Below are 27,744 nucleotides of genomic sequence, written 5' to 3' on the forward strand. Positions count from 1 at the left end.
ACGCACCTGTAGTCCCAGCTACTGGGGAGGCTGAGGCAGGAGAATCGCTTGAACCCTGGAGGTGGAGGTTGCGGTGAGCCGAGATTGTGCCACTGCACTCCAGCCTGGGTGACAGCACGTGAGACTCCATCTAAAAAAAAAAAAAAAAAGAGTAAGTTGTAGGCCGGGCACAGTGGCTCACGCCTGTAATCCCAGCACTTTGGGAGGCTGAGGCAGGTGGATCACCTGAGGTCAGGAGTTTGAGACCAGTCTGGCCAACATGGTGAAACATACTAATCATTGAACATACTAAAGGTTATTTCTTTTTCTTACATATCCAGAAAACCCTTTTAATTTTATGCTTTCTCATCCAAGTCATGTACCATTTTTTTTCTGAAACTAAATTAAAATACTCATTTAAAAAAAAAAAAAAACTAAATGCAAGTTGTTGTATCTCTTCGAGTGGATCTTGGATTTAAAAAAAAAAACAAATTGCTAGGCCGGGCACAGCGGCTCATGCCTGTAATCCCAGCACTTTGGGAGGCCGAGGTGGGCGGATCACTAGGTCAGGAGATCAAGACCATCCTGGCTAACACGGTGAAACCCCGTCTCTACTAAAAATACAAAAAATTAGCTGGATTTTTTGTAATTTTCTGGATCTTCCTCTTGTGTCAGAAGCTATATATATATTTCCTCCTCAAAGCAGCCGCTCCAAGAACTAACTAGCCCTCTTTATCTCCCTCTAGCTGGGATAGACTAATTCCCCTCCACCCTCATCTCTCTTCTTTCAATAACACTGCATAGGTGTTAATGGCCTGGGCTCTCACCAATGAACAGAACCGTCCTTTAAGCCAGCAGCCCACAGGCAGTGGGGCCCAAAGCCTCATCCCCAGTCCCCAGAGCTGATATTGTTTCCACTGTTTCAGGAAGAAGGAGCCAAAAGCTGACCCTCAGCACAAATCAAAGTCCAATATGGAAAGAGAATAACTGCTTCTAGTCCCAGGAGTAGGCAAGCTGTGGGCAAAAAAGTTTTTGCAGCCACCCCATCTTTAGAAACAAGGAGAAAACTAGACCCTTTTCCACTATTGTGGTCTACAAGGTACTCTACTGCTCCAAGGGGATCTGAAAGCGCAAAGGATCTAAACAAATAAGGAGAACTTTTCCCAGGCTGGAGATAAGAGTGACAAACAGAAAGATGGGTGAATGTAGTAATGCGTAAGAAGATGATGCTGGGAACCTCCATTCTTCATATGGGTGCCAGCCCTACAGAGGACAATACAGTAAGAACCAGGACAACCACTCCAGACTGGTATAGCTGGGGAATCTTCAGGCCTTTTCCTAGGTCCCACATCAAGTTTCAGACCCCATTCCAGGTATGATACATGAGAGGGAAGACGAGTGCAAACTTAGCTGTGTGGATCAGTGCTGGCCCCAGACACAGGGACTTCACGAGCTCCAAATAAAACTCAAAGTTCCCAGGGAGTAACAGGGCCGACATGCCAAAAAGAGAGGCTCCTGCACTCAAAGTAGTACCAGTGCTATGGTGGCAGATGGCCATCGCCATGGGAAGAACCAACTGTAGATAGTGACGCGGGGAGATACAGGACGGTTTAAACCTGTGTTCTTATTCCAGAACCGCTCCATCTCTTCTTTGGCCGTGGTTCCCAAAGGAACAGCATTTCTGATACAGAACTGAAGGCTAAAGTGGGCTCGGAGGCAATGTCGACCAACATGTCTCAGCAAGAGTGCAGCCATCTTGGGTTCCACATTTAGTTGTTATATCTCTTTAATCTCCTTTAATTTAGACAGTTTCCTAGGCTTTTTGTCTTTTATATCATTGGAAGAGTCCATGCCCATTGTTTTATAGAATATTCTTTAATATAGCTTTTATGGGCTTTGGAGCAATTATATGTACATAGGCCTTAAATTATAGGACTAAAGCACAGGGTGACCACTTACTGCTATTAAAACAATGTCAGACCGGGCACAGTGGCTCACACCTGTAATCCCAGCACTTTGGGAGGCCGGGGCTAGTGGATCACCTTAGGTCAGGAGTTTGACACCAGCCTGACCAACATGGTGAAACCCCATCTCTACTAAAAATGCAAAAATTAGCCGGGTGTGGTGGTGCACGCCTATAACCCCAGCTACTTGGGAGGCTGAGGCAGGAGAGTCATCTGAACCCAGGAGGCAGAGGTTGCAGTGAGCCGAGATCGCGCCATTGCACTCCAGCCTGGGCAACAAGAGCAAAACTCCGTCTCGAAACAAAAAAAACTGTCAAATGGTCACTGTCACAAGGACATTTTAAAGGCAAGTTCTTTATTAGGGATATTGAAAAGTTTATCTTGCCATTTTTGGATAAGATGGCATAAATTAATGGGCTCTGGAAACTGATCTGGTTTAATTCCAGATTTCATTCCTAGGTTTTAATCTGAGAATTCCCTTAACCTCTCCGAGCTTCATTTTCCTCATCTGTAAAATGGTAATAATAACAACTGTATTTACCTCATAGAGTTACTGTGAAGATAAAATGAGCTAACATGTAAAATATTTATTAGCAAAGTGCCTAGAACATTGTGAGCATTTGGTACTTGATAGTTGTGGTAGTAGAGCTGTTGATAATTTGTACTAGGGATCAAGTATTAAAAAATTGTAACATGAAAAATTAGGTATTTAAGAGATCAGGAACCTTTGTTTTTGAAAGGTAGCCAAGAATGTTTTAGAGATTGTTATACTTAATGTGTTCTCGGGTATTAAAAGAAAAAAATCGGCCAGGCGTGGTGGCTTATGCCTGTAATCCCAGCACTTTGGGAGGACGAGGCGGGTGAATCATGAGGTCAGGAGTTCCACACCAGCCTGGCCAAGATGGTGAAACCCTGTCTCTACTAAAAATACAAAAATTATCCAGGTATGGTGGTAGGCACCTGTAATCCCAGCTACTCGGGAGGCTGAGGCAGAGAATTGCTTGAACCTGGGAGGCGGAGGTTGCAGTGAGCCAAGATCGCACCACTGCACTCCAGCCTGGGTGACAGAGTGAGACCCTGTCTCAAATAAACAAAAAGAAAAAAAAATTTTAATTAAATTTACACTTCACACACCTGGTCAATGAAATGGAATTATCCTAATTAAGTTCCTCCCCAAACCTTGGTGTTCCTTTTTCTCCCAGAAAATTGCATTCGTCAATTTAGGATTGTTGAAAAAAAATCCCTCAGTGTTCTACCCTTCTTCCCCAACCTGTCTGGCATCAGTGGGAAAGCAAGGAATTTTCGGCCATCCATTCTACCTGTAACCCAGGGTTGTGTTGGTGACAGTGACTAGGAACTGCTCCTGTTCCCTCCAGAGCCATCTGCCTTCATAGACTGGGCTTGGAGCTGAGGGCCTCTCATAGCTCACCACATCACTGAAGCCCCCACATACTCCTCAGGTTACCATTTCTGAAACTGGAAGAGTTTTATAATGATATTATCTGTTACTGGGTCAGAGGGCAAGAGAGAACAGAGGAAGTTGATAATTTTTTGGCCAAGTTTTTTTTTTTTTTTTAATACCTTTCAAACTAATAGAGAAGCTCTATTTATAGGCATAATTGGCTTTTACTTTAAAAATGTATTAAAATCAGAAAATAATACTACATCTGACATTCTCGTGGGGGAAATGGCTAATCATGTATGAAAGCAGATATTCAGTCATCCACTGTTTGTTTGCAGTAATATTCAGCCTGTCATTCAAGTAACTTTAGGGCTTTTCTTCAGTATCTAGGTTACTTCTCTTTATTCACCAAATGCTTGCAAATGCAAAATAGAAAGTGCATATTATTAATTTGAATTCTAATGTTTATAATGAGACCATATGCAAAAACTTTAATTTTATCTATTACAGAAATAATTGAAAATGCAGTAAAAGAAAAATCAATGCTCACATAACTCCCTAGTTTATGAAATACGTTTGTATACGCTATCTTACAACCTACATCTCTGTACGGTAATTGGGACAAATATTTGGTTTCTTCATTTGACAGAGAAGAGAGCCAAGATTCAGAAATGTTAATATTCAAGTTCATGGTTCTACCACTTACTGGGTGATCTTGAACAAGTCCCTTAATCACTCTGTGTAATTTCCTTAAATATGAAGCAGAATTCAAAATAGGGCCTACTGCATAGGGTGTGTGTGAAGATGAAATGAGTTAACTTAGAACAGTATCTGGTACACAGTAAATCTCAACAAATGTTAGCTATTAGCTGTTATTATCACACAGCTAGTAAATGTTAGGACTTGTACCCAAATTCAGACCTTCTGTCTCCTAGTCCAGAACGCTTTTCATAGTACCATTTACAATTTACCTTTTAGTAAATCATTGAATGAATTTCTGCCTCACATTGATCTTGTTATTCTTGAAGGGATCTTTTTCTACTTCGTTTACTTTGACTTTAAATTTCTGAAGATCAAAAGGGAAATGTGTTTGAAAGATTCTTCCTGATTTTTAAAAATCCTCTGATTTCTGTTGTCATCTGGGTTTGCTTGAACTTGAAGTATCAGAAGGTGTTTTAGCAGGTGAAGATATCATAAAGTTGTTTTCAAGAGTGATTTTGGGTGTTTCTGGTGAATTTTGTTTTGGTTGGAAGGCCTAAAGTGGGAAGTAGAGTTGAAAGAAATTGTTGGACTACAGCCCAGATTTTGGGGGTTGGGGGGAGTTCAGCCATATCTGTTATCTGCAGTGCTGAGAGAATATTGCCGTTGCAGAGAATGGCAGCTTGGTGACCTCAGAGTAAAGATAATTGTTTTGACACAGTATTATTTATAGTAAAAGAGCCATCCTGAAGAAGTTGGTAAACTGTTATGGACCATTTCCTGGGAAAGGAAAAATTGTTTGTAGATATTTCTTTTGATAATAGTATTTGTAGCAGGCTTTTACTTGTGACTCCCAGTTGTTTTTACTCTATCTACTGCCAGTGTAGATATTTTATGGCTGTGAGATGGGCCTAAGTGAAAATCTGCATGCTTTTGTGGGAGCTACTCAGCTGCTGTAGGGAGACAACCGCCCTTTCTTTGGATGCCCAAGGTCAATGCAAAACTGGATTTGATGTGGAAGATTGCAGAGGGTGGGCAGTGATGTGCAGGAAAGATGGAGTCAGCCTGGAGGCCTTCTTGAGGCAAGGAATAAGAGAAAGCCCCAACTCACTGGGCATGCCCTATCACCAGGCCTTTTTGATGTGTACATAATACAGTATATACATAGATGGGTACTCTGACTGCAGGATATTCAATATGCTTACAATCTTTGTAGATATCTGTACCAGTATTTAACCTGGTAAGACAGGAGGTTTTAAAGAACCTGCTGAGACCTCCTCTTTGTGATATTTGGACTATTTAACCCTCTTATTTCTAATATTATCTTTAGCAAGTAGAATTAATGTTCTCATATTAAGTGAAAATACTGAATTTTTAAGATTCCCTGGCACCTGATGATAGTTCAATACTGTTTGCAAAAGAGGATATGAAGAAATGATGTATTTTTTATCTTTTCTAGTTTTGCAATCAGGTTTTATTTTTCCTGACTAGCCACCAGCAGAATCTTCTGACCTATGCAGCATGAGACTAAAGCCCAGAAAACAGCTCTGGGTCCTAAAGCCTTGGCAGTCTCTCTCTTGCAACTACATGGCTGCCCATTCAGTTTGGTGCCTTCTCCTGTGTGTTAGTTTCTGCCTGCTATACTGGGGAGTGGCTGGTCTATTTTTCTGCTGTATTTGCTTGGATGCTCTGTGTAGTAGGTGGGCAGTTGGAGAAAAGACTAAAAATGAATAGCCGTTATCCATTGCCACTGTCACTACATGTTGCCCAGGACTCCAGAGAGTTTTGCTTCTTAGCCAGTTGATTATGAGTTAAACACCTCTGATGTGTGAGAATCTTCTGTATGTGGGGATTCTTATCCTTCTCTGCCATTTACATGCTTCTGATATGCAGTGTACCAGAGGAGAACACTATTGATGATGGTTCCTTTGAGGTTAGTAGCAGAAGGAATGACAGCTGAGAGATTTAGCAAAGCTAGCAGGGTTGTAGAGAAGTTGAAAGCTTAGACTGGTTCATGATGGGCCTTTGCTCAGTTGTCATTTATGAATGCCAGTGTGGCCATGAGTGCCACAGGTGGGCCCTTGAATATCTGTTGCTCTCTTTAAAGTCTTTGCTGATTCTCCCAAGTTGGGCCTTTGCTCCTTAGGATTTCAGTGACACATTTTCCCCCACTTATCTCCCTCAGCTTTGTAGTGAGTAGTTAATTGTCTAAATGTTTCATCTACTTCGTAAGTTTCTTTACAAGAGGAACCTGGGGCCAGGCGTGGTGGATCACTTGAGGTCAGGAGTGTGAGACCAGCCTGGACAACATGGTGAAACCCTGTCTCTACTAAAAATACAAAAATTAGACAGATATGGTGGCGGGCACCTGTAATCCCAGCTACTTGGGTGGCTGAGACCTGAGAATCGCTTGAACCCGGGAGGCAGAAGTTGCAGTGAGCGAAGATCATACCACAGAGATTGCGCCACTGCACTGAGATTGAGTGACAGAGCAAGACTCCATCTCAAAAAAAAAAAAAAAAAAAAGAGAAACCTGGTCTTGCTCATTTTAGTATTCTCATAAAACATGGATATGTCCCACTTGCGTCAGTTACTTGGTAAATCTTACGAAATTAAACTGAACAAAACTGGCTGTGTCTATGGAAACCCTGCAGCTAGTATCCATTTTTCTAGACCTACTGTACTCTGCCAAGAGGGCATCCCTTAGAGAAACAGAGCACCATCATCAGAAATAGCATGCAAAAGCACACCAGCTTATTGTTGGCCTTTTTAAAAACTTTTCATGAAGCTTTTTTTGTGTGTGTGTTTGTAACAAAGCTTTTTAAAAACAATGAGGGCAGGTGGACTCACCATTGGCCTTAGCCACAACTAACAAGTAGCCAGGAAACAGGCACCTCCTACTTTCCAATTTCTACCAAGCTCTAGGTAGAAAAGCTCTAGCTTTTTTTTAAAAAAAAAGCTTTGTTGAAATATCATTCACATACCATACAACTCACCAATGTGACATGTGCATGTCAGTGGTTTTCAGCATGTTTACAGAGTTGTGCAATGATCACCACAATCAATTTTAGAAAATGTATCATCCCAAAAAGAAACTCAGTGCCTATTCCCTCCAGCCTCCCCGTCCTAGGCAGCCATTAACCTATTTTTTGTCTTGATAGATTTGCTGGTTCTGGACATATTTTGTCTGGCTTCTTTCACTTAGCATAATATTTTCAAGGTTTATCCCTGTGGCATGTGGCCAGCCTAGAGCTTGGTAGAAATTGGAAAGCAGGTGGTGCTTGTTTCCTGAGTACTTGTTAGTTGTGGCTAAGGCTAATGGTGAGTCCACATGCCCTCATTAAGGACAACCAGATGTATTTAGTGGAAATTCCGTAGATGTGTTCTAAACTTGCTCCTGTGAGTAATTATAAAAATTAAGATAATATCAGTGAGCACCTAACTTAGTTCCTGGACAAAGTCCCTTTGTCCCACTTGAACTTTTTCGATTTAGTAAAATTTGCCAAAATGAAACAACAGATAGTTTGCAATTGGTACTTTGAGTTTAATGTACTGATTCTCCCTTTTGTTTTTGCTCTCCCCAAGGCTATGCCTTTCTGCTGTTCCAGGAGGAAAGCTCAGTACAAGCTTTGATAGATGCCTGCCTGGAAGAAGATGGGAAACTGTACCTGTGTGTGTCAAGCCCCACCATCAAGGATAAGCCAGTAAGTAAGACATGGCCAGCTGTTGCTTTTCCAGAGCACATAAGCGACTGGAATAGCTGACCTCCTCCTTCTGATAATGGAAATGCTGGTAACTAGGATCCTCTTACCCAGCTTGGCCTTGCTATGCAGTAGAGTTGGACTTTCGTTGGTGATGGGAAACTAATAATAAATTACTCAGTATTTCATTTTATACCTTTGGGACTGTGTGTAAACAAATATGTCCTTGTCTTTCACTTACAGCTATTTTAAGCTAATTCCTATTCAGAAATTCTGAATTGAGGTAAATAATGCTCTTAGCGGTTTTGGCAGCTGGTTTCCGTCATTATTTCAGATCAAGGACAGGAGTTATTTATTTTTGAAAAAGGTCATAATTGTTGATGTTTGTGTGCCTCTGAATGCAAGGCATTGTGCTGGGTGGTACCCACAGCTAGTTAAATAGAGCCTTCTGGGTCAGGAGCTTACACTCTAAAATGGATAGTTTCAACAGAGCAGGAGAGGGGAAGGGCAGATAACGTGGAGCTAAAACCATAATACAGAGTTTGTGGTTAACAGTTTGTGGCTTCTGAGCCAGAGTATAAGTGAGTAAGTCACTGGATAAGGGAGGAAGATTGTGTCCTTTCTCTGGCAGAAGAGATATCAGTGAAGAAGGGGCAAGATCATGTTCAGAGCAGAATAAAAGAACTTTGTTTATTTGACAGAAGTAGGGATCTCTGGGAAGTTGGCAGGGATGGGGTGAGGTGAGTTTGTGTGTCAAGGCTTGGTGCTAGGTGTGGCAAATAGAGCAAAAATATGACCCAGGGTGTGCAAGAGACCAGAGCTATATATACCAGAGGGCTTGCAGCGGCCTCTGTATGACTAGCACCAGAAGTGTGGGGCCTACTTAGCAGCTAGGTTTATTTTCAGAAATGTGCATGGGGAAATAGTTGGATTGAATATAGAAGTTTGAATGTTGACTCTTGCATTTAAATATCTGCTTGGCTTTGAATAAATCATCTAATCCTTGCTGAACTGTGGTTTCCTCACCTGGAAAATGGGAAAAAGAATCATTCTTCCCTGGGTTGTTGAGAGGCTCAGATAAGAGGAAAATGAATATGAAAGCATTTGGTAGAGGCCAGATACTTGTAAAAATTTAACTGGCTAATGTTATCAGTCCTACATAGGATTCAGTAGAGCAAGATTAGAACTCACTTACATGGCAATATCTGTTGAGAAGGATGATGACATCTTGAACAGGGTTTGCGACTGTTTGCTAAAAAATGATATTGGGACTTGGCCACATATAAAGGGGAGAGTGCCGCACTTAAAGCAGAAGAGAGAACTACTAAAGAATGGGGATATTGAGAATATTCATTGGAGAGTAAGCAAATGATGTGGAAAAAGAGGCAAGGATTTTAGCCAGTATAAAAGTGTGACTGTAATTTTCAAATCTGGGGGGCTGTTGCCAAATTTTGGAGTGGTATGAGTTTAGAAAGTCTGTACCCAAAGAAGAAACAAGCCCCTCTCCACACACACACAAAAATCTGTACCCGGCCAGGTGCGGTGGCTCATGCCTGTAATCCCAGCACTTTGGGAGGCCGAGGTGGGCGGATCATGAGGTCAGGAGATCGAGACCATCCTGGCTAACACGGTGAAAACCGGTCTCTACTAAAAATACAAAAAAAATAGCTGAGGGTGGTGGCACGTGCCTGTAATCCCAGCTACTTGAGAGGCTGAGGCAGTAGAATTGCTTGAACCTGGGAGGCGGAGGTTGCAGTGAGCCAAGATCGCGTCACTGCACTCCAACCTGGGCGACAGAGCAAGACTCCGTCTCAAAAAAAAAAAATCTGTACCCAGTTTGGTAGGGTCAGATATCTGAGAGGCAAATTCTCAACCTCCAGAGAGCCTCTGCTACTGGCATGTCAGTTGGAGAGAAGCTGGAGTGAGCTAGGAAGGTTTAAGGTCACACGCTATAGGAGAGGATTAGAAATATATTTTTCTACATAAAAAGGCAGAGGGATAGTAGTACACATTGAGGTAGTTATGTCCATATAGGTTAAGAAGCTAGAGATGAGCACACAGAGTTTATATACCTTGGAAGAATCATGTCACTGGCTCTGTAGGGAAGGAGAATAACATGCCTTGTGGGACAAGCCTTCAGCTGGACAGGATGTCTCTTGAGCAGGGAGTGAGCAGCAGTAGGGGTCAGACGGAGGTGTTGTAGTGGCAATGCCATTACTCTTGAGTGTTTTCACTCGAAACACATGTATTACCCTTGGATTGAAGGACTTTTGAAAATAATTAGTAGAATTATCTGTTTTGGAAATGTTTATGGGGAAACTAACTTTCACTGTTTGTGTTTTGGCAAATTCTGCCTTATTACAGTTTTCATTTTCTGAGCTCAAGTGCAGCAGTTTTATTGTAGCTTGGTGAATTCTTAATGGTGACTACCAATCACACATTTCTTTGACCCAGGCATATTCAGAATTTCCAGCATAAACAGTTTGAGTAAAACTTAGGATAGGAAACTTAAAAGTCCCCAAACACCTGCAATTTTAATGAACTGGATCCTACTTTGGGTTCCACTCTTTTGGCTTTATTTTTGAAACCTTCTCTTTCTTGGTTTTAGCTCCACATCTGCCCCCCCCCCCCCCGCCTCATTTATTCATACATCCCTACCTAGGTTCTGGTACATTCCACCTCATTGTGCATGCTCCCATGAGGGGAAAAAAAGCAAGAACTGTGTTGAACCTTTGGAAGTAAATGAGGACCTTGGCAGTAGCTCAAGGCAAAGTCACACTTTGGAGCTCATTCACCAAACTTTTTTTGAGCCATGGCGCTTCCTTGCTCCCAGCTTTTGGCTTGGCTAGCCTTTATTTTCTACCTTTCAGGATCCCAGTGCCCTCATTCTGTTGTTTTGTTCTTTCTGACTCTCCCTGGATTTCTTCTTGGAAATACACCATGTTCCAAAATGACCTTGCAGATTTTCTACCCTTTGTCTTTCTTTCTCATCGTTTCCCCTCAAACTCCTATTCCCTTTGGAACAGATTAATCAGATTGTTTTTCTAATGCAGAACCTGGTAGCGAGGTCTCCTTTCACCTATCTTGTCCAGGATCATGCTTGTTTTTTTAACTCAAATGAATTCCAAATTTGTGGATTTCAGGTTGTGTTAGGGAGATATTTTTGGTCAGTGACTACCTTTTGTTAAATGACTCAACTCAGACTGTTCTGTGCATAGTTCTGGTCCTGAAAGATTGCAGAAGGAACTGTATTTATGGCCTGATTAATTGACTTCCTCAGTTCCAAAGAATGGGAAGACAAATTGGCAAGAGCAAGAAGAGATATTGAGGAGCTTCTAGATCTATGATTTTTTTTCTTTCTCCAGTAAGAGGAGTTTCATAGTTCAGGTATCCCAGGCATATGAGAAGACAGCTGTGTCCATGTGCAGCTGTGTCCAAGGATTCCAGTGAAGCAGGCAGACATTGTTCACAGTGGTCCCTCTCATCAGAGTGACTACTTTTTGAGTATATTAATAGATTGAACCTGAAGGTTCCAGACAGCAAGCTAATAGAGCAAGGGACCTAGAAGGTCTATCAGAGATAGGGGCTGAAAAAGAGTAATCTTGAAAAGAAGGTGGGGAAGGAACTATTTAAGATTCTCGAACATGTTGGCCGGAGATGTGGGATAGCAAACACCTTAAAAGGAGTATCAGAGGAGTTTCCTGCTTCCTGTTCCTTATGATTTATTTATAGCACGATCACAGTTTCTCTATATCCTGAAACACGACAGAATGATTTTGCTATAAATTTAATAACCATATTACCAAACTAAAGTATGTTTATGTGGGGATCCATTCTTTATGTTATTGCTCAGGTAATGTGGTCATCCACTTAAAACTTGAAAAACAAAAATTGAAAAGAATAAGGAATAAGAATAAGGATAAGGATAAGAATAAGGAATCTGGAAATAAAGTCCAATTTAATTCTTCAGTTTTTAATTCTGTCCCATCTGTCTATCATTCTGGTGCTTCCTCCCCCTGTTTATATATCAGTGGGATTTGTAGCACTTTTCAGTCATTCCTCTTTAGTTACAAAAGCAGTCCAGATCCTTTTCCCAGCTATTTAAGACCTTCCCAGTCTGGCTTCAATTTTTTTCCAACTTTGCCTTTTTCTGCTTTCCGTCTGAACCCCATATTTTAACCAAACGGAAATATCTGTGCTCTCATCTTGATTTCTTTCTCTCTTTCTCTTTCTTTCCTTCTCTTTCTCTTTCTTTCCTTCTCTTTCTTTCTCTCTCTCTCTTTCTCTTTCTTTCTTTCTTTCTTTCTTTCTTTCCTTCTTTCTTTCTTTCTTTCCTTCTTTCCTTCTTTCCTTCTTTTCTTTCTTTCTCTCTCTCTCTCTCTCTCTCTCTCTTTCTTTCTTTCTTTCTTTCTTTCTTTCTTTCTTTCTTTCTTTCTTTCTTTCTTTTCTTTCTTTCTTTCTTTCTTTCCTCTGTCTCTCTCTTTCTTTTTCTTTTTCTTTTTCTTTTTGGGGTGGGGAGTCTTGCTCTGACCCTGGGCTGGGTGCAGTGGTGCAGTCTCAGCACGCTGCAGCCTCCACCTTCTGGGTTCAAGTGATTCACCTGCCTCAGGTAGCTGGGATTACAGGCATGTGTCACCACACCTGGCTAAGTTTTATACTTTTAGTAGAGACTGGGTTTCACCATGTTGGCCAGGCTGGTCTCGAACTCCTCATCTCAGGTGATCTACCCACCTTGGACTCCCAAAGTGCTAGGATTACAGGCGTGTGCCACTGTGCCCGGCCTCCCATCTCAATTTCTAATTCCTACCCTTATTTCAAGACTCCTCACAAATGCCATCTCTTTCATGAATCCTTCCCTGATCACCACATCATGTATCGTGAATGTTACCTATTATTGTAGCTATCTCCAGCCCCATCTAGAGCCATCTTTTTAAAATGGTGTGCCTTCCTTCAGACCGTGTTTGAGTACCTGCTGTGGTCAAGGCACAGTACTGGTTACTATGAATCAGAACATACTATAAGTTGATATAAAATCTTGTGTCCATAAGTATAGGCTGGGTGCAGTGGCTCATGCCTGTAATCCCAGAACTTTGGGAGGCTGAGGTGGGTGGATCACTTGAGGTCAGGAGTTCGAGACCAGCCTGGCCAACATGGTGAAACCCTGTCTCTGTTAAAAATACAAAACTTAGCCAGGCGTGGTGGTGGGCGCCTCTAATTCTAGCTACTCGGGAGGCTGAGGCACAAGAATCGCTTGAACCCAGGAGGCAGAGGTTGCAGTGAGCCGACATTGCACCATCGCACTCCAGCCTGGGCAGCAGAGGGAGACTCTATCTCAAAAATAAATAAATAAATAAATTAATTAAATTAAATTAAAAATACACAAATTAGTCAGGCATGGTGGCAGATGCCTGTAATCCCAGCTACTGGTGGGCTGTGGCAGGAGAATCGCTTGAACCCAGGAGGCAGAGGTTGCAGTGAGCTGAGATTGGGCTGCTGCACTCCAGCCTGGGAGACAGAGCAGGACTCAGTCTCAAAAAAACAAAAAAAACAAAAAAACCCCACAAAACAAGTATATAAATACACAGTGTCTATAGAACCTAACACATAAAAGGTTCTCAAATATTTACCGAAGTAACAAAGACAAAGCAAAAGAATAAGATACATATTATGTACTTTGGAGAGTTCATCTATACCTAGAATGATGAAAGAAAACTTCCTGGATGAAGTGTCATTTGAATTAGGCTTGAAGGATGAGGAGAATGTGGAGTTGGCCAAGAGAAGGGTGGAAGTATAGGGAATAGAAATTTCAGAGAAAGGTAAAAACATGAACATAGAAATGGGAAATGGTGTGACATGAATGGAGAATATTTAGGTTGGTTAGATGGAGCACAAATATATGAACGGGAATAGAGAGAATTAAACTGAGCAAAATAGATAGAGACTAAGTTATAGAGCACCTTGATTGATTGCCTCAGTCCTTCATTTGTGATGTGTTTACTAAAGGTATTTCATTCTTTGCTTGGTACCTCCTAACACATAACTACAATTTTATCTTGGTCCATTCAAATCTGGTTTTGTATGTCCATCTTAGAATTCACAGCTAAGCCATATCAGCATGTGTGTCATATCCCACCTTGGAAATCTTTAGCATTTCTTATCTTGATTTATTTATTTGTTTCTTGAATTCTTGGTCTAAATTATGGTTTGGGGCTGGGCACGGTGGCTCTTGCCTGTAATCTCAGCATTTTGGGAGGCTGAGACAGGAGGATTGCTTGAGGTCAGGAGTTCGAGGCTGCAGTGAGCTGTGATCACACCAGTGCACCCCAGCATAGGCAACAGTGAGACCCTGTCTCTAAAAAAAGAAAAGAAAAGAAAGAAATCATGGTTTGGACACCTTCCATCATAGGAATTTCTTCAAAGAAGGAATTTCTTTTCCAAAGTGAGAGAAGTATCTCCTATTCATTATACATTTGATTTTTTTGCCCTGGGTCTCTGAATCTGCAAATTGGTCCAGAGTTTCTTAGTGCTCGAATCTTTGGAAGCTGTATTTTTTTCCCAGGGAGGTCTAAAAAATGTTGCATTTCCAGCTGGGTGTGGTGGCTCACATCTGTAATCCCAGCACTTTGGGAGGCCGAGGCGGGCGGATTATAAGGTCAGGAGATTGAGACCATCCTGGCTAACACAGTGAAACCCCATCTCTACTAAAAATACAAAAAAAAAAAAAAAATTAGCTGGGCATGGTGGCAAGTGCCTGTAGTCCCAGCTAGTCTGAAGGCTGAGGCAGGAGAATGGTGTGAACCTGGGAGGCGGGGCTTGCAGTGAGCCAAGATCGTGCCACTGCACTCCAGCCTGGGTGACAGAGCAAGAGTCTGTCTCAAAAAAAAAAAAAAGTTGCATTTCCATTGTACTAAATGGTAGCTAGTGGACAAAATAGCCAATGCCACCCCTTAAGGGATAATGTTCAGTGTTTTCCAGTGTTCTGAAGAATACTTCTCCCATCAAAGACTAATCTCTTGAGAGGATCGTTGACAAAAGGTTTCCTCATAATGGTAATAGATGTCATTTTTTGAGCACTTTGTGCATTGTATATCCATTTTGTCTTTTAATTAAAGTTTCCTTAGCCAAAATCATTTGGGAAACATTGATATATTAACGTTCTGAGAAGTCTTACAATATATACATTTGTGTAAAATTGTTTAATCCAGCATTTTACATACCTGCTTTGGGGATGATACTCGTGTAGATTCCTGTGGAATTAGTATTCCATGAAGCTCATTCAAAGAATAGGCATCTTCCCAGGAAAAACTTCGGTAACCTGAACTTTTATGTGTATATTCCTCTCAAGAGTTTTAGTGATCAGCATGCCAGTAACAACATCCTTGTCCTAGTACCATGGAGCTGAAAGTTCATATTTATGTAGACATTGGACGAAGTTGTCTGGCTGGAGTACAAGATTGCCTGAGACTGTGAACCTGAAAGTTAAAATAGCTGGATACAGTGCTAGTTTCACTGCTAACTCATTTTTCTCGAGCTTTGCTAACTGCTGGTTTTGTTAATAGGTCCAACAAATGTCCGTTGGTCATTTCTTGATGCATTGCAAATAGGCATAAAGAGTTTGGAGAAAAAAGAGTTGTTAATCACTCACCAGTAAAAATTCATGTTGACTTGTCCAGGAGCCTCTCTGGAAGCTGTGACTGGTGGCCAGTAGCCTGGAGAACAGGGAGTCTTGCAGGCACACAACATGATTGTAGTGGAAAGAGTACATGTAGACTGTTTTATAAACCTGGAGTTCAGTTCCGAGATGACTTCCCTCTTCTGATCCTTAGCTTCCTTAGCTCTAAAGTAGGGATAATTTTTAGAGCATATAGTGTGGTGCTGTTTAAGTGTGACTGTAAAATGCCCAGCACAGTAGTGCAATATAAGTGCTCAAACGTGCTGTTGATTTCTTTTTTCTTTCAAAAGGGAATCAGCTGTCATGTTTATGCTTTCTGAGTGATGTAGCAGCATCAGCAGTGATGATGAACACTAGATAATTTTGATCACTGAGTGGGTCTCACCTAGTGGCATCAGAGATTTGCACTCATTAAGCCCAAGACCTTGGGCATTCACTGGTGACCAAATGCACCCTATTTTCCTACCCCTGGAAGGTAGCTCTCAGTGGAGTGAGGAGAGTAATCTGGGAGTTGTGGAAGAGCAGCTGCTGGACATGCTTTGTGACACCAGTGTCAGCCCCTCAGGAAAACATTTGTTTACACACCAAACTTGCACAGAGCACTCACTAATGGTTAGGCACTGTGCTGCGCAGTTGGGATCCACACAAATATATGGTTTCAGCCTTAGAGGACCTTAGAGTCCAATAGAGGGAAATAGACATATGACCAGTAAGTGACCTAAGGAGCCACAGATGCTCTGAAAACCTGAAAGTTAAAATAGCTGCATGGAAGTATTAGAGGGAGTAGTTGTGATGGGGAGAGCGCTCCAAGGGCAGAGTACTCAGATGTTTCTGAGACAGTCAGAAAAGCCTTTAGAGAGAAGGTGTTGACTTGAGTCTTCTGGGCATAACATTTAATTGATAATGGCTTTATTAAATCAAATACAGTGCAAAGATATGCATAACCATTTTCATGGGTCAGTTTATGCATGCTCTATTTCTGCACTGAGTGCTCTTATGAAACAGTGTACCGAATTGTTCGAATTGTTCATCAGTAACTGAAGGTCCCAAAGGGGTTGTAAAGCCTGTAGTTGCCTTGCATCAGATAATAGGCTCTGCAGCCTGGTGATGGGGGTAGGAGTTTCCTTTTTGTACCTGGACTATTTCCTAAACCTGAGGGTGGACTTGGAGTATCCAAATAGGACGTGAAAGAATTTCCTAGGGTTACTTTTGGCTCCCTGTCTAGGAAGAATCCTGGCTATTTTGATGAAGATTTTCTCCTTCTACTTGGAGACTACTTGTATCTAGGGAATGGGAGGAATAGTCTGAATGTGAGAGTTACGGCTTTTTGCCTTGAGGCCTGACGGAGGTCTGACTGAAGCCCCCAGAGCTACCTGGAATATAGAAGTCTTACTAAGGCCAAAGACTCTGATTAGCTGTTCCTTTCTCTCCACTGCCCCCAGAAGATGCAGGGAAGGCCTCTCTTCCTCTTCAGCACTTGAGAATAATAGATAGCATCTAAACTCCTGAAACTGGCTGACCTATTTGTTAGGGAGCTATGTGGTCAAAATTATGTTGAAATGAGATGCCAATATCAGTGTGCTGTGAGGAGTCCAAACCACAATTATTATTGTGGCTCTTAGTTTTGGTGATTAATAATAAACCAACTCCTTATGCCAGGGAAGAGATAAAGATGCCTCACAAACCACAAACTAGCTTGTTTATTTATTTATTTATTTATTGAGACAGAGGCTGTCACCCAGGCTGGAGTGTAGTGGCATAATCTCGGCTCACTGCAACCTCCACCTCCCAGGTTCAAGCGATTCTCTTGCCTTAGCATCCTGAGTAGCTGGAATTTCAGGCACACACCACCATGCCCAGCTAATTTTTGTATTTTTAGTAGAGACAGGGTTTCACCATGTTGGCCAGGCTGGTCTCAAACTTTGACCTCAAGTGATCCACCCACCTTGGCCTCCCAAAGTGCTGGGATTACATGTGTGAGCCACCACACCTGGCCACAAACTAGTTTATTTCTGATATTGCTGGGGCAATCCAGTCATTTTGTGAAGTCTGTGATGCTTAAAATAGAATTGCTGACAGCTGGGGTGGGTCTGAGTTCATCACCACTACAACTGAGCTGTTGCAGCTGTATGTCAGCAGACCTAGGTTTAGCTGACTCATCCTGGCTATTGGGATGAGCTGGGGTGCTGCTGCTTGTTGGGGAGAGCAGTCCTGATGGTTCTGCAGTATTGTTTTTCTGATTTATGTAGACTAAAAGGATTGTAGGATTGGGGAGAGAATAATGGAGACTTTTTTTCCTAAAGAGCTTGAGTTTGAAGGGTACTGAAAAGAGGAAAAGGAAAAAGGAAATCAGAGTATGGGGGAAGTAGCTGAGCTCTGAACCAGGTCCTTTATGGGAAAAAGAGCATATGGCTTTGAGGGGGTCTTTAGTCAGGTAGTTTCCCGAGCTGGCTGCCCGAACAGTTTGCCGTTTGGAGCTGCCTTAAGATGAACAGATGAAAATGAAATCCTATGCAGTAGGATGTTCATATGATGGATGCTGTAATCTAAAGAAGGGACCATACAGAGTGAGAAGTTAAAAATGAGCTTGATGATGTGTATTGGTAGATGAATATCTAAATACTAAATTGTAACTGAGAACTCTAGGTGTAGGGATATGTGGTTATGCTGAGAAATTTGAAGTCTTGAGGTTTGTGTTAGAAACAGTTCATGGCCAGGTGCGGTGGCTTATGCCTGTAATCCCAGCACTTTGGGAGGCATAGGCTGGTGGATCACGAGGTTATGAGATCGAGACCATCCTGGCTAACAGGGAGAAACCCCATCTCTACTAAAAATACAAAAAATAGCCGGGCATGGTGGTGGGTGCCTGTAGTCCCAGCTGCTCGGGAGGCTGAGGCAGGAGAATGGTGTGAACCCGGGAGGCAGAGCTTGCAGTGAGCTGAGTTCGTGCTACTGCACTCCAGCCTGGGCGACAGAGTGAGACTCTCTCAAAAAACAACAACAACAACAACAAAAACTGTTCTTATCTTATCGGCTGGGCGTGGTGGATCACCTGAGGTCAGGAGTTCGAGACCAGCCTGACCAACCTGGTGAAACTCCGTCTCTACTAAAAATACAAAAATTTGCTGGGCATGGTGGCGGGCGCCTGTAATCCCAGCTATTCAGAAGGCTGAGACAGGAAAATCACTTGAACCCAGGAGGTGGAGGTTGCAGTGAGCCGAAATTGTGCCATTGCACTCCAGCCTAGGTGACAAGAGCAAGGCTCCATCAAAAAAAACACAAAAAACAAAAAACAAACTATTCGTATTAAAACTATGTTTTCAGGCTGGGCGTGGTGGCTCACGCCTGTAACCCTAGCACTTTGGGAGGCCGAGGCGGGCGGATCACCTGAGGTCGGGAGTTTGAGCCCAGCCTGATCAACATGGAGAAACCCTGTCTCTACTGAAAATACAAAAAAATTAGCCAGGCGTGGTGGCGCATGCCTGTAATCTCAGCTACTTGAGAGGCTGAGGCACGAGAATCGCTTGAACCTGGGAGTGGAGGTTGTGGTGAGTAGAGATCGTGCCATTGCACTCCAGCCTGGGCAACAAGAGTAAAACTCTGTCTCAAAAAAAACAAAAAAACAAAAAAAACAACTATGTTTTCTCCTTGCTGCTGGGGGGAAAACAAATATGTTTTCTCCCTGCTGCAAGGAGGGAAAACAGAAACAAAAACTTGTGTTTTCTCTTATCCTGTAATTAAATTAGATACAACAAAAATATTTTCCTGAGAGAAGGGCTGGTTCTGTCGCCCAGGCTGGAGTGCAGTGGCTTCATCACAACTCACTGCAACCTCAAACTCCAGGGCCTAAACGATCTTCCCACCTTAGCCACCACACCTAGCTAATTTTAAAAAGGTTTTCATAGAGACAGGGTGTCACTATGATGCCCAGGCAGGTCTTGAACTCCTGGCCTCAAGTGGTCCTCCAGCCTTGGCCTTCCAAAGTGCTGAGATTATATAGGCATGAGCCACCATGCCTGGCCAAAAATGCTTTTTTTTTTTTTTTTTTTTTGAGACGGCTTTCACTGTCCAGGCTGGAGTGCAATGGCGTGATCTCAGTTCACTGCAACCTCTGCCTCCCGGATTCAGGCAATTCTCCTGCCTCAGCCTTCCAAGAAGCTAGGATTATAGGCACCTGCCACCAAACCCAGCTAATTTTTTGTATTTTTTTTTTTTTTTTTTTTTTTTTAGTAGAAATGGGGTTTCACCATGTTGGCCAGGCTGGTCTCAAACTCCTGACCTCAGGTGATCCACCCGCCTCGGTGTCCCAAAGTGCCGGGATTACAGGCGTGAGCCACCGTGCCTGGCCAAAAATGCATTTTATATTTAATTTTAACTAAGAGGTTCTGGTCAATTGTCAATGAAATTTTCTTTTTAGGAAATGATGTTATCATATAACATTCTGATTAAAGAAGTAACCCATTGTAGAGGGCAGACACAGTGGCTCACGCCTATAATCCTAGCACTTTGGGAGGCTGAGGTGGGTGGATTGCTTGGGCCCCTAAGTTCAAGATCAACCTGGGCAACACAGCAAAACCCTGTCTCTACAAAAAATACAAAAATTAGCTGGGCATGGTGGCGCATGCTTGTACTCCATGTACTACTGTATTCTAGCCTGAGTGACAGAGTGAGACCCTGTCTCAAAAAAAAAAAAAAGGCGACGAAAAGACCCATATTGCATGTCTTGTTTTTCCTAGCCCTTGATCTAATCTTATCCCTATTAATGACCTTCAGTTTTAAGTAGGATGAAACTTTAGTTTTTATATGAAGCTATAATTATTTTACTCTTTATTGATAAAAATTTCAAACTGGGCCAGCCATGGTGGCTCATGCCTGTAATCCCAGCACTTTGGGAGGCTGAGGTGGGCGGATCACTTGAGGTCAGGAGTTTGAGACCAGCCTGGCCAACATGGTGAAACCCTGTCTCTACTGAAAATACAAAAACTAACCAGGCTTTGGGGCAGGTGCCTGTAATCCCAGCTACTTGGGAGACCGAGGCAGGAGAATTGCTTGAACCCGGGAGGCAGAGGTTGCAGTGAGCCAAGATTGCACCACTACACTCCAGCCTGAGTGACAGAGCAAGACTCCATCTAAAAAAAAAGAAAGAAACATAAAAATAGTCAAACTGGTTTGGTAACATATCTTTTATACAGTTTAGCCAGAAAACTTTCAGTTCTTTGAACAGCTATCTAATATTTCAGTTTAGTATACTCTTAACCATTTAAAGTTAATCTCTATAGAATCAAACTTTTCAGAGCAATAGCAAGAAATAAGTAAGGAAAAGGCCAGGGATGGAGTGAAGTTTCTGAAAACTTGGTGCTGAGACGGGCAGATCACCTGATGTTGAGACCATCCTGACCAACATGGAGAAACCCCATCTCTACTAAAAATACAAAATTAGCCAGGCATAGTGGTGCATACCTGTAATCGCAGCTACTTGGGAGGCTGAGACAGGAGAATCACTTGAACCTGGGAGGCAGAGGTTGCGGTGAGCCGAGATTGTGCCATCACACTCCAACCTGGGCAACAAGAGCGAAACTCCGTCTCAAAAAAAAAAAAAAAAAAAAGAGCAAGGTATAGTAGGGCAGAATTATTGGAAGTGTAGGTATTAATAGGTGTCATGCAAAAAATGGGGTCTATGGAAATAATTTTAGAAATGCTGAGTTAAACAACATTGAACAGATTTTTTTTTTTTTTTTTTTTTTTGAGGTGGAGTTTCGCTCTTGTGCCCAGGCTGGAGTGCAGTGGTGTGATCTTGGCCCACCACAGCGTCCACTTTCTGGGTTCAAGCAATTCTCCTGCCTCAGCCTCCCAAGTAGCTGGGATTACAGGCGTGCACCACCATGCCTGACTGATTTTGTATTTTTGTAGATACGGGGTTTCACCCTGCTGGTCAGGCTGGTCTCGAACTCCTGACCTCAGGTGATCCACCCACCTTGGCCTCCCAAAGTACTGGGATTACAGGTGTGAGCCACTGCACCTGGCTGAAAAGATTTCTATAGAATTTCTTAGAGCCTTTAATTAAGTACACTAATGGGTGCCATGAAACGCCAAGAAGGAGAAGATAATCTACAGCTTTTCCCCAACACTGCTTATCTGGCAGACCAACCTTAGGGACCCATGTTCCACAGAACAAACTTTGAGAAACCTTGAAAAGGAATATTACTGATTTCACTACTAACTGTTGATATTATTAATGTTAAATTCTTTTAGATTTCTTAAAGGCTGATGTTAAAGTCACTATATGGTATAAATTATTATATTTATAGCACTCAGCACTGTGTTTGGTTTTTGTCTTTATTCCTAAAAAGATTTTGCCTTTGGAGGTAAGCAGTTATATGAAAAAGAAGATAAGAATTTAGAAGATAATGTAATTCAGCCAAAAGTAGTCCTCAGGAGAGCTTCCATAGGAATACGTGCTTTAGAGAGAAACTAAAGAAAAACGATTTTTGTATTTTCTCTCATATGTGCTAATGGAACAAAACGTTCCATCATTGTGAGCTGTGTGGTAACTAAACTCTTCAAGCCAAAGATCATGGACTGGGTGGGGCCCGTGGCATACATCTGGTCTGCAGATAGTTTTATTTAGCCTGTATAGTGACTTTTAACATTTGAATTAGTTCCTATTTTAGAATCTTGAAGTTTTACTTAAAAATCTGAATTTCTAGCCACTCTTGAAAAATGAGAAAAGTCTGACAATACATAGGCAAGTGGTAACTACTTGCTGGAGCTGAGAAGTAGTTTACTCCAGTGTGTTACTGCCTGCGTACTAACCCAAACGTGGCTTGACATTTGTGCTACCTGTCTGACCCTATGGCCATTTGAGTTTGTGTGACCCCCTACTGTAAGGACATGGCATGGCCCAAGAGCTGGAGCTTCCCAAAGGATACTGTAGCCCCTCTTTTTATATTTTTATTTTTATTTTATTTTGAGACAGGGTCTCACTCTAATCACCCAGGCTGGAGTGCAGTGGTGCAATCTTGGCTCACTGCAGCCTCTGCCTCCCAGGTTCAAGTGGTTCTCCTGCCTCAGCTTCCTGAGTAGCTGGGATTACCGGTGCCCGCCACCACACCCAGCCAATTTTTGTATTTTTAGTAGAGACGGGGTTTCACCATGTTGGCCAGGCTGTTGTCGAACTCCTGACTTCAAATGATCCGCCCAGCTCGGTCTCCCAAAGTGCCGGGATTACAGAAATGAGCCACTGCACCTGGCCAGCAAACTCTTTTTAGAGTCACCTTTACAAGCAAATGTGGTCAGGCTGCTCCAGGAAGAAGTGCTGGAATCATGTTAGGATAATTTAAGGGAATCTTTACTGTTTCTGGGGGACATCCTTATACTTGTCCTCAGGATACTGAGGCTTTTATTGCCCCTAAAGCGCCTACTTGACAACCTACTGGAAGAGTTGTTTCACTCACACACCTTCTTTGTCACACACACTCACAGAGTTAGCCCTGTACAGTTGTTCCTAAGTTTGCATAAGAGATTGGTTCTAGGACCCCCGCTCAGATACCAAAATCCACAGATGCTCAAGTCCCTTACATAAAATAGTATAACCTATGTGCATCCTCCCATACACTTTGAATTGTCTCTAGATTACTTACAATACCTAATACAATGTAAATGCTATATAAATAGTCGTTCTACTGTAGTTTTAAAATTTGTATTATTGTTACTGTTATTTTTGTTTTAAAACATATTCTAGGCCGGACATAGTGGCTCACACCTGTAATCCCAGCACTCTGGGAGGCCGAGGCAGGTAGATACCTGAGATCAAGAGTTTGAGACCAGCCTGGCCAACATGATGAAAGCCCATCTCTACTTAAAAAAAAAAAAATCAGCCGGGTATGGTGACACGCCCTAGCAACTCAGGAGGCTGAGGCAGGGGAATTGCTTGAACCTGTGAGGTGGAGGTTTCAGTGGGCTGAGATTGTGCCACTGCACTCCAGCCTGGGTGACAGAACGAGACTCCATCTCCAAAAAAAAAAAAAAAAAAAGTTTTCTATTTGAGATTGGCTGACCCTCGTTGCAGACTCAGAACCCTCAGATATGGAGGACCAGTTTTATATAGAGAGAGGAAATTTATATTGAATTAGGACAGAATTATAATTTCATCTATTCTCAAAAATAATTATTAAACGAAGATAATTAAAAAGTGGTTATTTTATTTATACTCTCCACAAAATATTTGAATTAGCTTATAAAGTATGATATAACAATGAAGTATATATATACATATATATATATGCACATATACACACACACACACACACAAAATCAGGACCAGAAAATATATCCAAACAAAGAGTAAGTCCAGAAGGATAGAACACGGATATCAGGACCTGAGGTCTGGAGAAACAGGCCTGATGTGAGAATGGGCTTAGATTTCAGAGAGAAACCAGAGTGTGAGTGTAACTTTTCATACAGATAGTACCACAATATTATTATTTGCTTAGTAGATAGAGTGTGTTGATATTGTTCTATGTTGATTAATTCTGCAGAGGTGACAGCTCTGAGCAACTGTTTTCTGGTGGCAGCTGGGAAATGTAGGTTTTGTGAATAGGGTTAATCAGCACTGTGTCTTGAGCCCTCTTCCTATATTTTTACCTTATCTACAATGCCAAGAATAAAGGAATGGGTTGTGTGCAATGTGATGAAGTGAGGTCGGGGGTTGGGGAGTGGGCAGAAAAGGCAGTAGGCAATAATGAAAGCTCTCAGCAGGAAGGTTTGAGATCTTTTGCAGAGTTCTTTTGAGCAGTGGTAACCTACAGCTATTGATAAAAGGCTGTATTTCCTGTTTCAGTTAATTGAGCATGAAAGCAGACCACTGGATACTACACAAGAATAGTTTTCATTTTTTAAATAAAGTTATCTATGATCGAATGCAATTAACATAAAGTGATTGGAATTACCTTACCAGGTCCCTAAGCTGCCTTAACTGCTTTATTAGGAATGAGATCAGAAGAGAGATTGTGTGTAGAAAAAGATACATCTGTGTGTGTGTGTGTATGTGTGTGTGTGTGTGTGTGTGTATTTAAGGGAATCTTTACTGTTTGTTCTCACAGTGTCAGGAAATTATTGTGTATTAAATGAAAAAATTAGTAATAGGCAATAGGTCCTCATGAAGGCATTTAAAAGTAATGCTTTATGGTATTAGTGAATCTGCCTTTGTAGTAAATGTCAAGGGAATGATAATTTAGTCAAACAGACCAAAGTTTACACGGAAAGAACTGCATTTTTTTTCATGCAATAAAGGTGGAACAAATGTCTGAATGTGAACGGTATTGTAAACAGGTCCAAATTTTCAGGGTCTAGGGAAGAAATGGAGATTTTGTGTCTTCTGGCTAAGTGGTGAGGCCAACAGTGTCATAAAAGGCAAAAAGTGGCTGGGCTCAGTGGCTCGCTCCAGTTATCCCAGCCCTTTGGGAGACCGAGGTGGGCAGATCTCTTGAGGTCAGGAGTTTGAGACCACCCTGGCCAACATGGCGAAACCCTGTCTCTGCTAAAAATATAAGAATTACCCAGGTGTGGTGGCAGGTGCCTATAATTCCAACTACTCAGGAGGCTGAGTCACGAGAATCATTTGAACCCAGGAGACAGAGGTTGCAGTGAGCCGAGATCATGCCACTGCACTCCAGCCTGGGCAATAAGGCAACACTCTTGTCTCAAATAATAATAATAAAGGCAAAAAGTTAGGTGAGGGTGAATTTTTTTAGCAATCTTAAAGAATGTGTAGACTGGCCAGGCACGGTGGCTCATGCCTGTAATCCTAACACTTTGGGAGGCCGAAGCGGGTAGATCCCCTGAGGTCAAGAGTTTGAGACCAGCTGGCCAACGTGGTGAAACCTTGTCTCTACTAAAAATACAAAAATTAGCTGGGTGTGGTCGCGGTCACCTGTAATCCCAGCTACTTGGGAGGCCAAGGCAGGAGAATTCTCTTGAACCCAGGGGTTGGAGGCTGCATGAGCCAAGACGGTGCCACTTTACTCCAGCCTGGGCAAAAAGGAGAAACTCCATCTCCAAAAAAAAAAAAAAAAAAAAGTAGACTATTTCTAACTGAGCAATTCCAGTTTTAAAGTTAATTCAAAATTTTTGAAAGTATAATTGCCACAGGTGCTACCTTTCAAGTGGGAGTACTCCTGGGTATAAGCCAAGCCACATACGAAATTATCCCATATGTTTCCTTGCATTGAGTGTTGATGTCTGAGCAAGGGGGAAAATGAACAATTCCATTAATACTAAGGAAATGAAAAGTCAACTTTTTTGTTTTCTATCTTAGTCATTGGTGGAGGGGAGGGGGAATGGCATGTTCCTTGAGGACAGATACCAGGTTCCCTTTCTGCACCCAGCCCGCTTCTCAGAGCATATTGGCTACTTGCCTAACTGGTTGGTTTTGAGGCAGTGCAGAATTTGCCTTCTCATGCAGGAGGATGTTTTTGTGTTTTTGTTTTGTTTTAATATATTCTTTGATAACATGTTTTAAGGTTTCATGTATAAAATCATATACATAAAGGCTCATGTTTTAAGGTTAAAATTCTAATGAAATACCTTATTTTTTACTCTGTGATAAAATAGTACAAACTATGGGCACTAAGTTAGAGTCCCAGTTAAGAAAAATGACCAAATAGAAATATGCCATAAAGATTTCTTTTTCTACTTTAAACAAAATTTACTTAAACTTTGAGGCTTGCTTTTATTTAACCAGCCTCGTTTGTCAAAATCAGATAAATCCGAAAGAGATAACTCTCTCTCTCTCTCTTTTTTTTTTTTTTTCTGGAGGCAGTCTTGCTCTGTCACCCAGGCTGCAGTGCAGTGGCGCGATCTCGGCTCACTGCAACCTCTACCTGCTGGGTTCAAGTGATTCTCATGCCTCAGCCTCCTGAGTAGCTGGGACTATAGATGTGAGCCACTACACCCAGCTAGTTTTTGTATTTTCAGTAGAGACAGGGTTTCACCATGTTGGCCAGGCTGATCTCGAACTCCTGACCTTAAGGAATCCGCCTGCCTCGGCCTTCCAAAGTGCTGGGATTACAGGTGTGAGCCACCGTGCCTGGCCAGAGAGTACTCTCTTTGTGCTATATTGTTATCTCTGGTAATTCTATGCTAACTTGCTGCGTGTTAATCTGTATTAAATCATATTGCTGAAAGATATGTTTGAATTTTGGAAGGTGATGAGAATTAAAAAGTCAGACATGGATAATTTTTAGAAAATACTCCTGATGTACTTTAGATGAACTCTTAAAACAAAGTGGTGTATTGTGACACATTGTAAACAGTCTCTATCGTGTGTTAAAATGAATCTGATTCAAAATGCAGACTCTGTCTCTAAAAGCCTGCCTTACAATAAAAAAAAAACACAGGCAGAGGTGGTTTCCAGTGGTTTCATGGTATATGTCATATGTCTAGAGTGCTGAGTACAGTACTGGAAGTAGATTCCCCAAGAGTTCTATTGAAAGGTACTTAATGCGGATTACATTAACTAATTAACTGGATTTTGTTTGGGTCATGTTCATTGTGAAATGCACAAATCAGTGGGTTTGTCTTTAGTCATCTTATTCTCATTTGGGGTTGCTGGAAATGAAGTAAGGACCAAGTAAACGACTTTTTTTCAGGTGCAAATTCGACCATGGAACCTAAGTGACAGTGACTTTGTAATGGATGGTTCTCAGCCTTTGGACCCCAGAAAAACTATCTTTGTTGGGGGAGTTCCACGACCCCTTCGAGCTGGTGAGTGGAAATAGTAACACCACAACAACAAAACCAACAACAACAAAATCCCCAATGCCTTTAGTCTTAAATATTTTCTAGGTTTCCAGTGAGCTATACATAGTCTCCAAAAAGAAGGCTGTCGTCGTTTTCACTGAGCTTTTTCAGGATTAAAGGTTTTCTCCCAAAATGCTCTATTTTGTTATGGTGCAAAAGTGAATTTCATTAAACAGTTATGTTGAAAAAATGAATTTTATTTAGTGCTTTCCTATTTAATCCCTTATGTAAAAAATAATAACACATTTGGCAGTGTGCATTCTTATGCCAGTCAGCATTGTTATGTATGACAGAAATCTGTCTTTTTTAAAGCTTCCCTGTTGTTGTTTTTTTAAGTTACTTTCCAATGATGAAATAATTGTGCTGCTTGATTTGAGCAGAATCATAATTGACTGGCGAGTTTGAAGTGTTGTTGAACTGATGGCTTCAATACATATTTAAATCCAAAGACAAATCCAATCAGCTGTGCATCAGCCTCCTAATAACCAGTATTAATGCCAGTGGAGTATAACAAAATTATTTCTAAGA

General features: G+C 41.8%; 1 protein-coding gene and 1 pseudogene across 9 annotated transcripts in view; one reads left to right on the plus strand and one right to left on the minus strand.

Annotated features, from left to right (window-relative positions):
* CPEB3 (cytoplasmic polyadenylation element binding protein 3) overlaps positions 1 to 27,744 on the plus strand; it is a 253,522-nt gene that overhangs the window by 180,925 nt on the left and 44,853 nt on the right. For all 9 annotated transcript variants that reach the window (XM_009214970.4, XM_009214972.3, XM_009214967.4 and 6 more), the window contains 2 exons: positions 7,630 to 7,748; positions 27,066 to 27,180. In XM_009214970.4, the coding sequence (XP_009213234.3) occupies positions 7,630 to 7,748; positions 27,066 to 27,180 (234 nt within the window). The remainder of the gene's footprint in view (positions 1 to 7,629; positions 7,749 to 27,065; positions 27,181 to 27,744) is intronic.
* On the minus strand, positions 1,226 to 1,734 carry LOC116269430 (annotated as a pseudogene).

This window comes from Papio anubis, chromosome 11 (genome assembly GCF_008728515.1).
Source record: "Papio anubis isolate 15944 chromosome 11, Panubis1.0, whole genome shotgun sequence".
Lineage (NCBI taxonomy): Eukaryota > Metazoa > Chordata > Mammalia > Primates > Cercopithecidae > Papio > Papio anubis.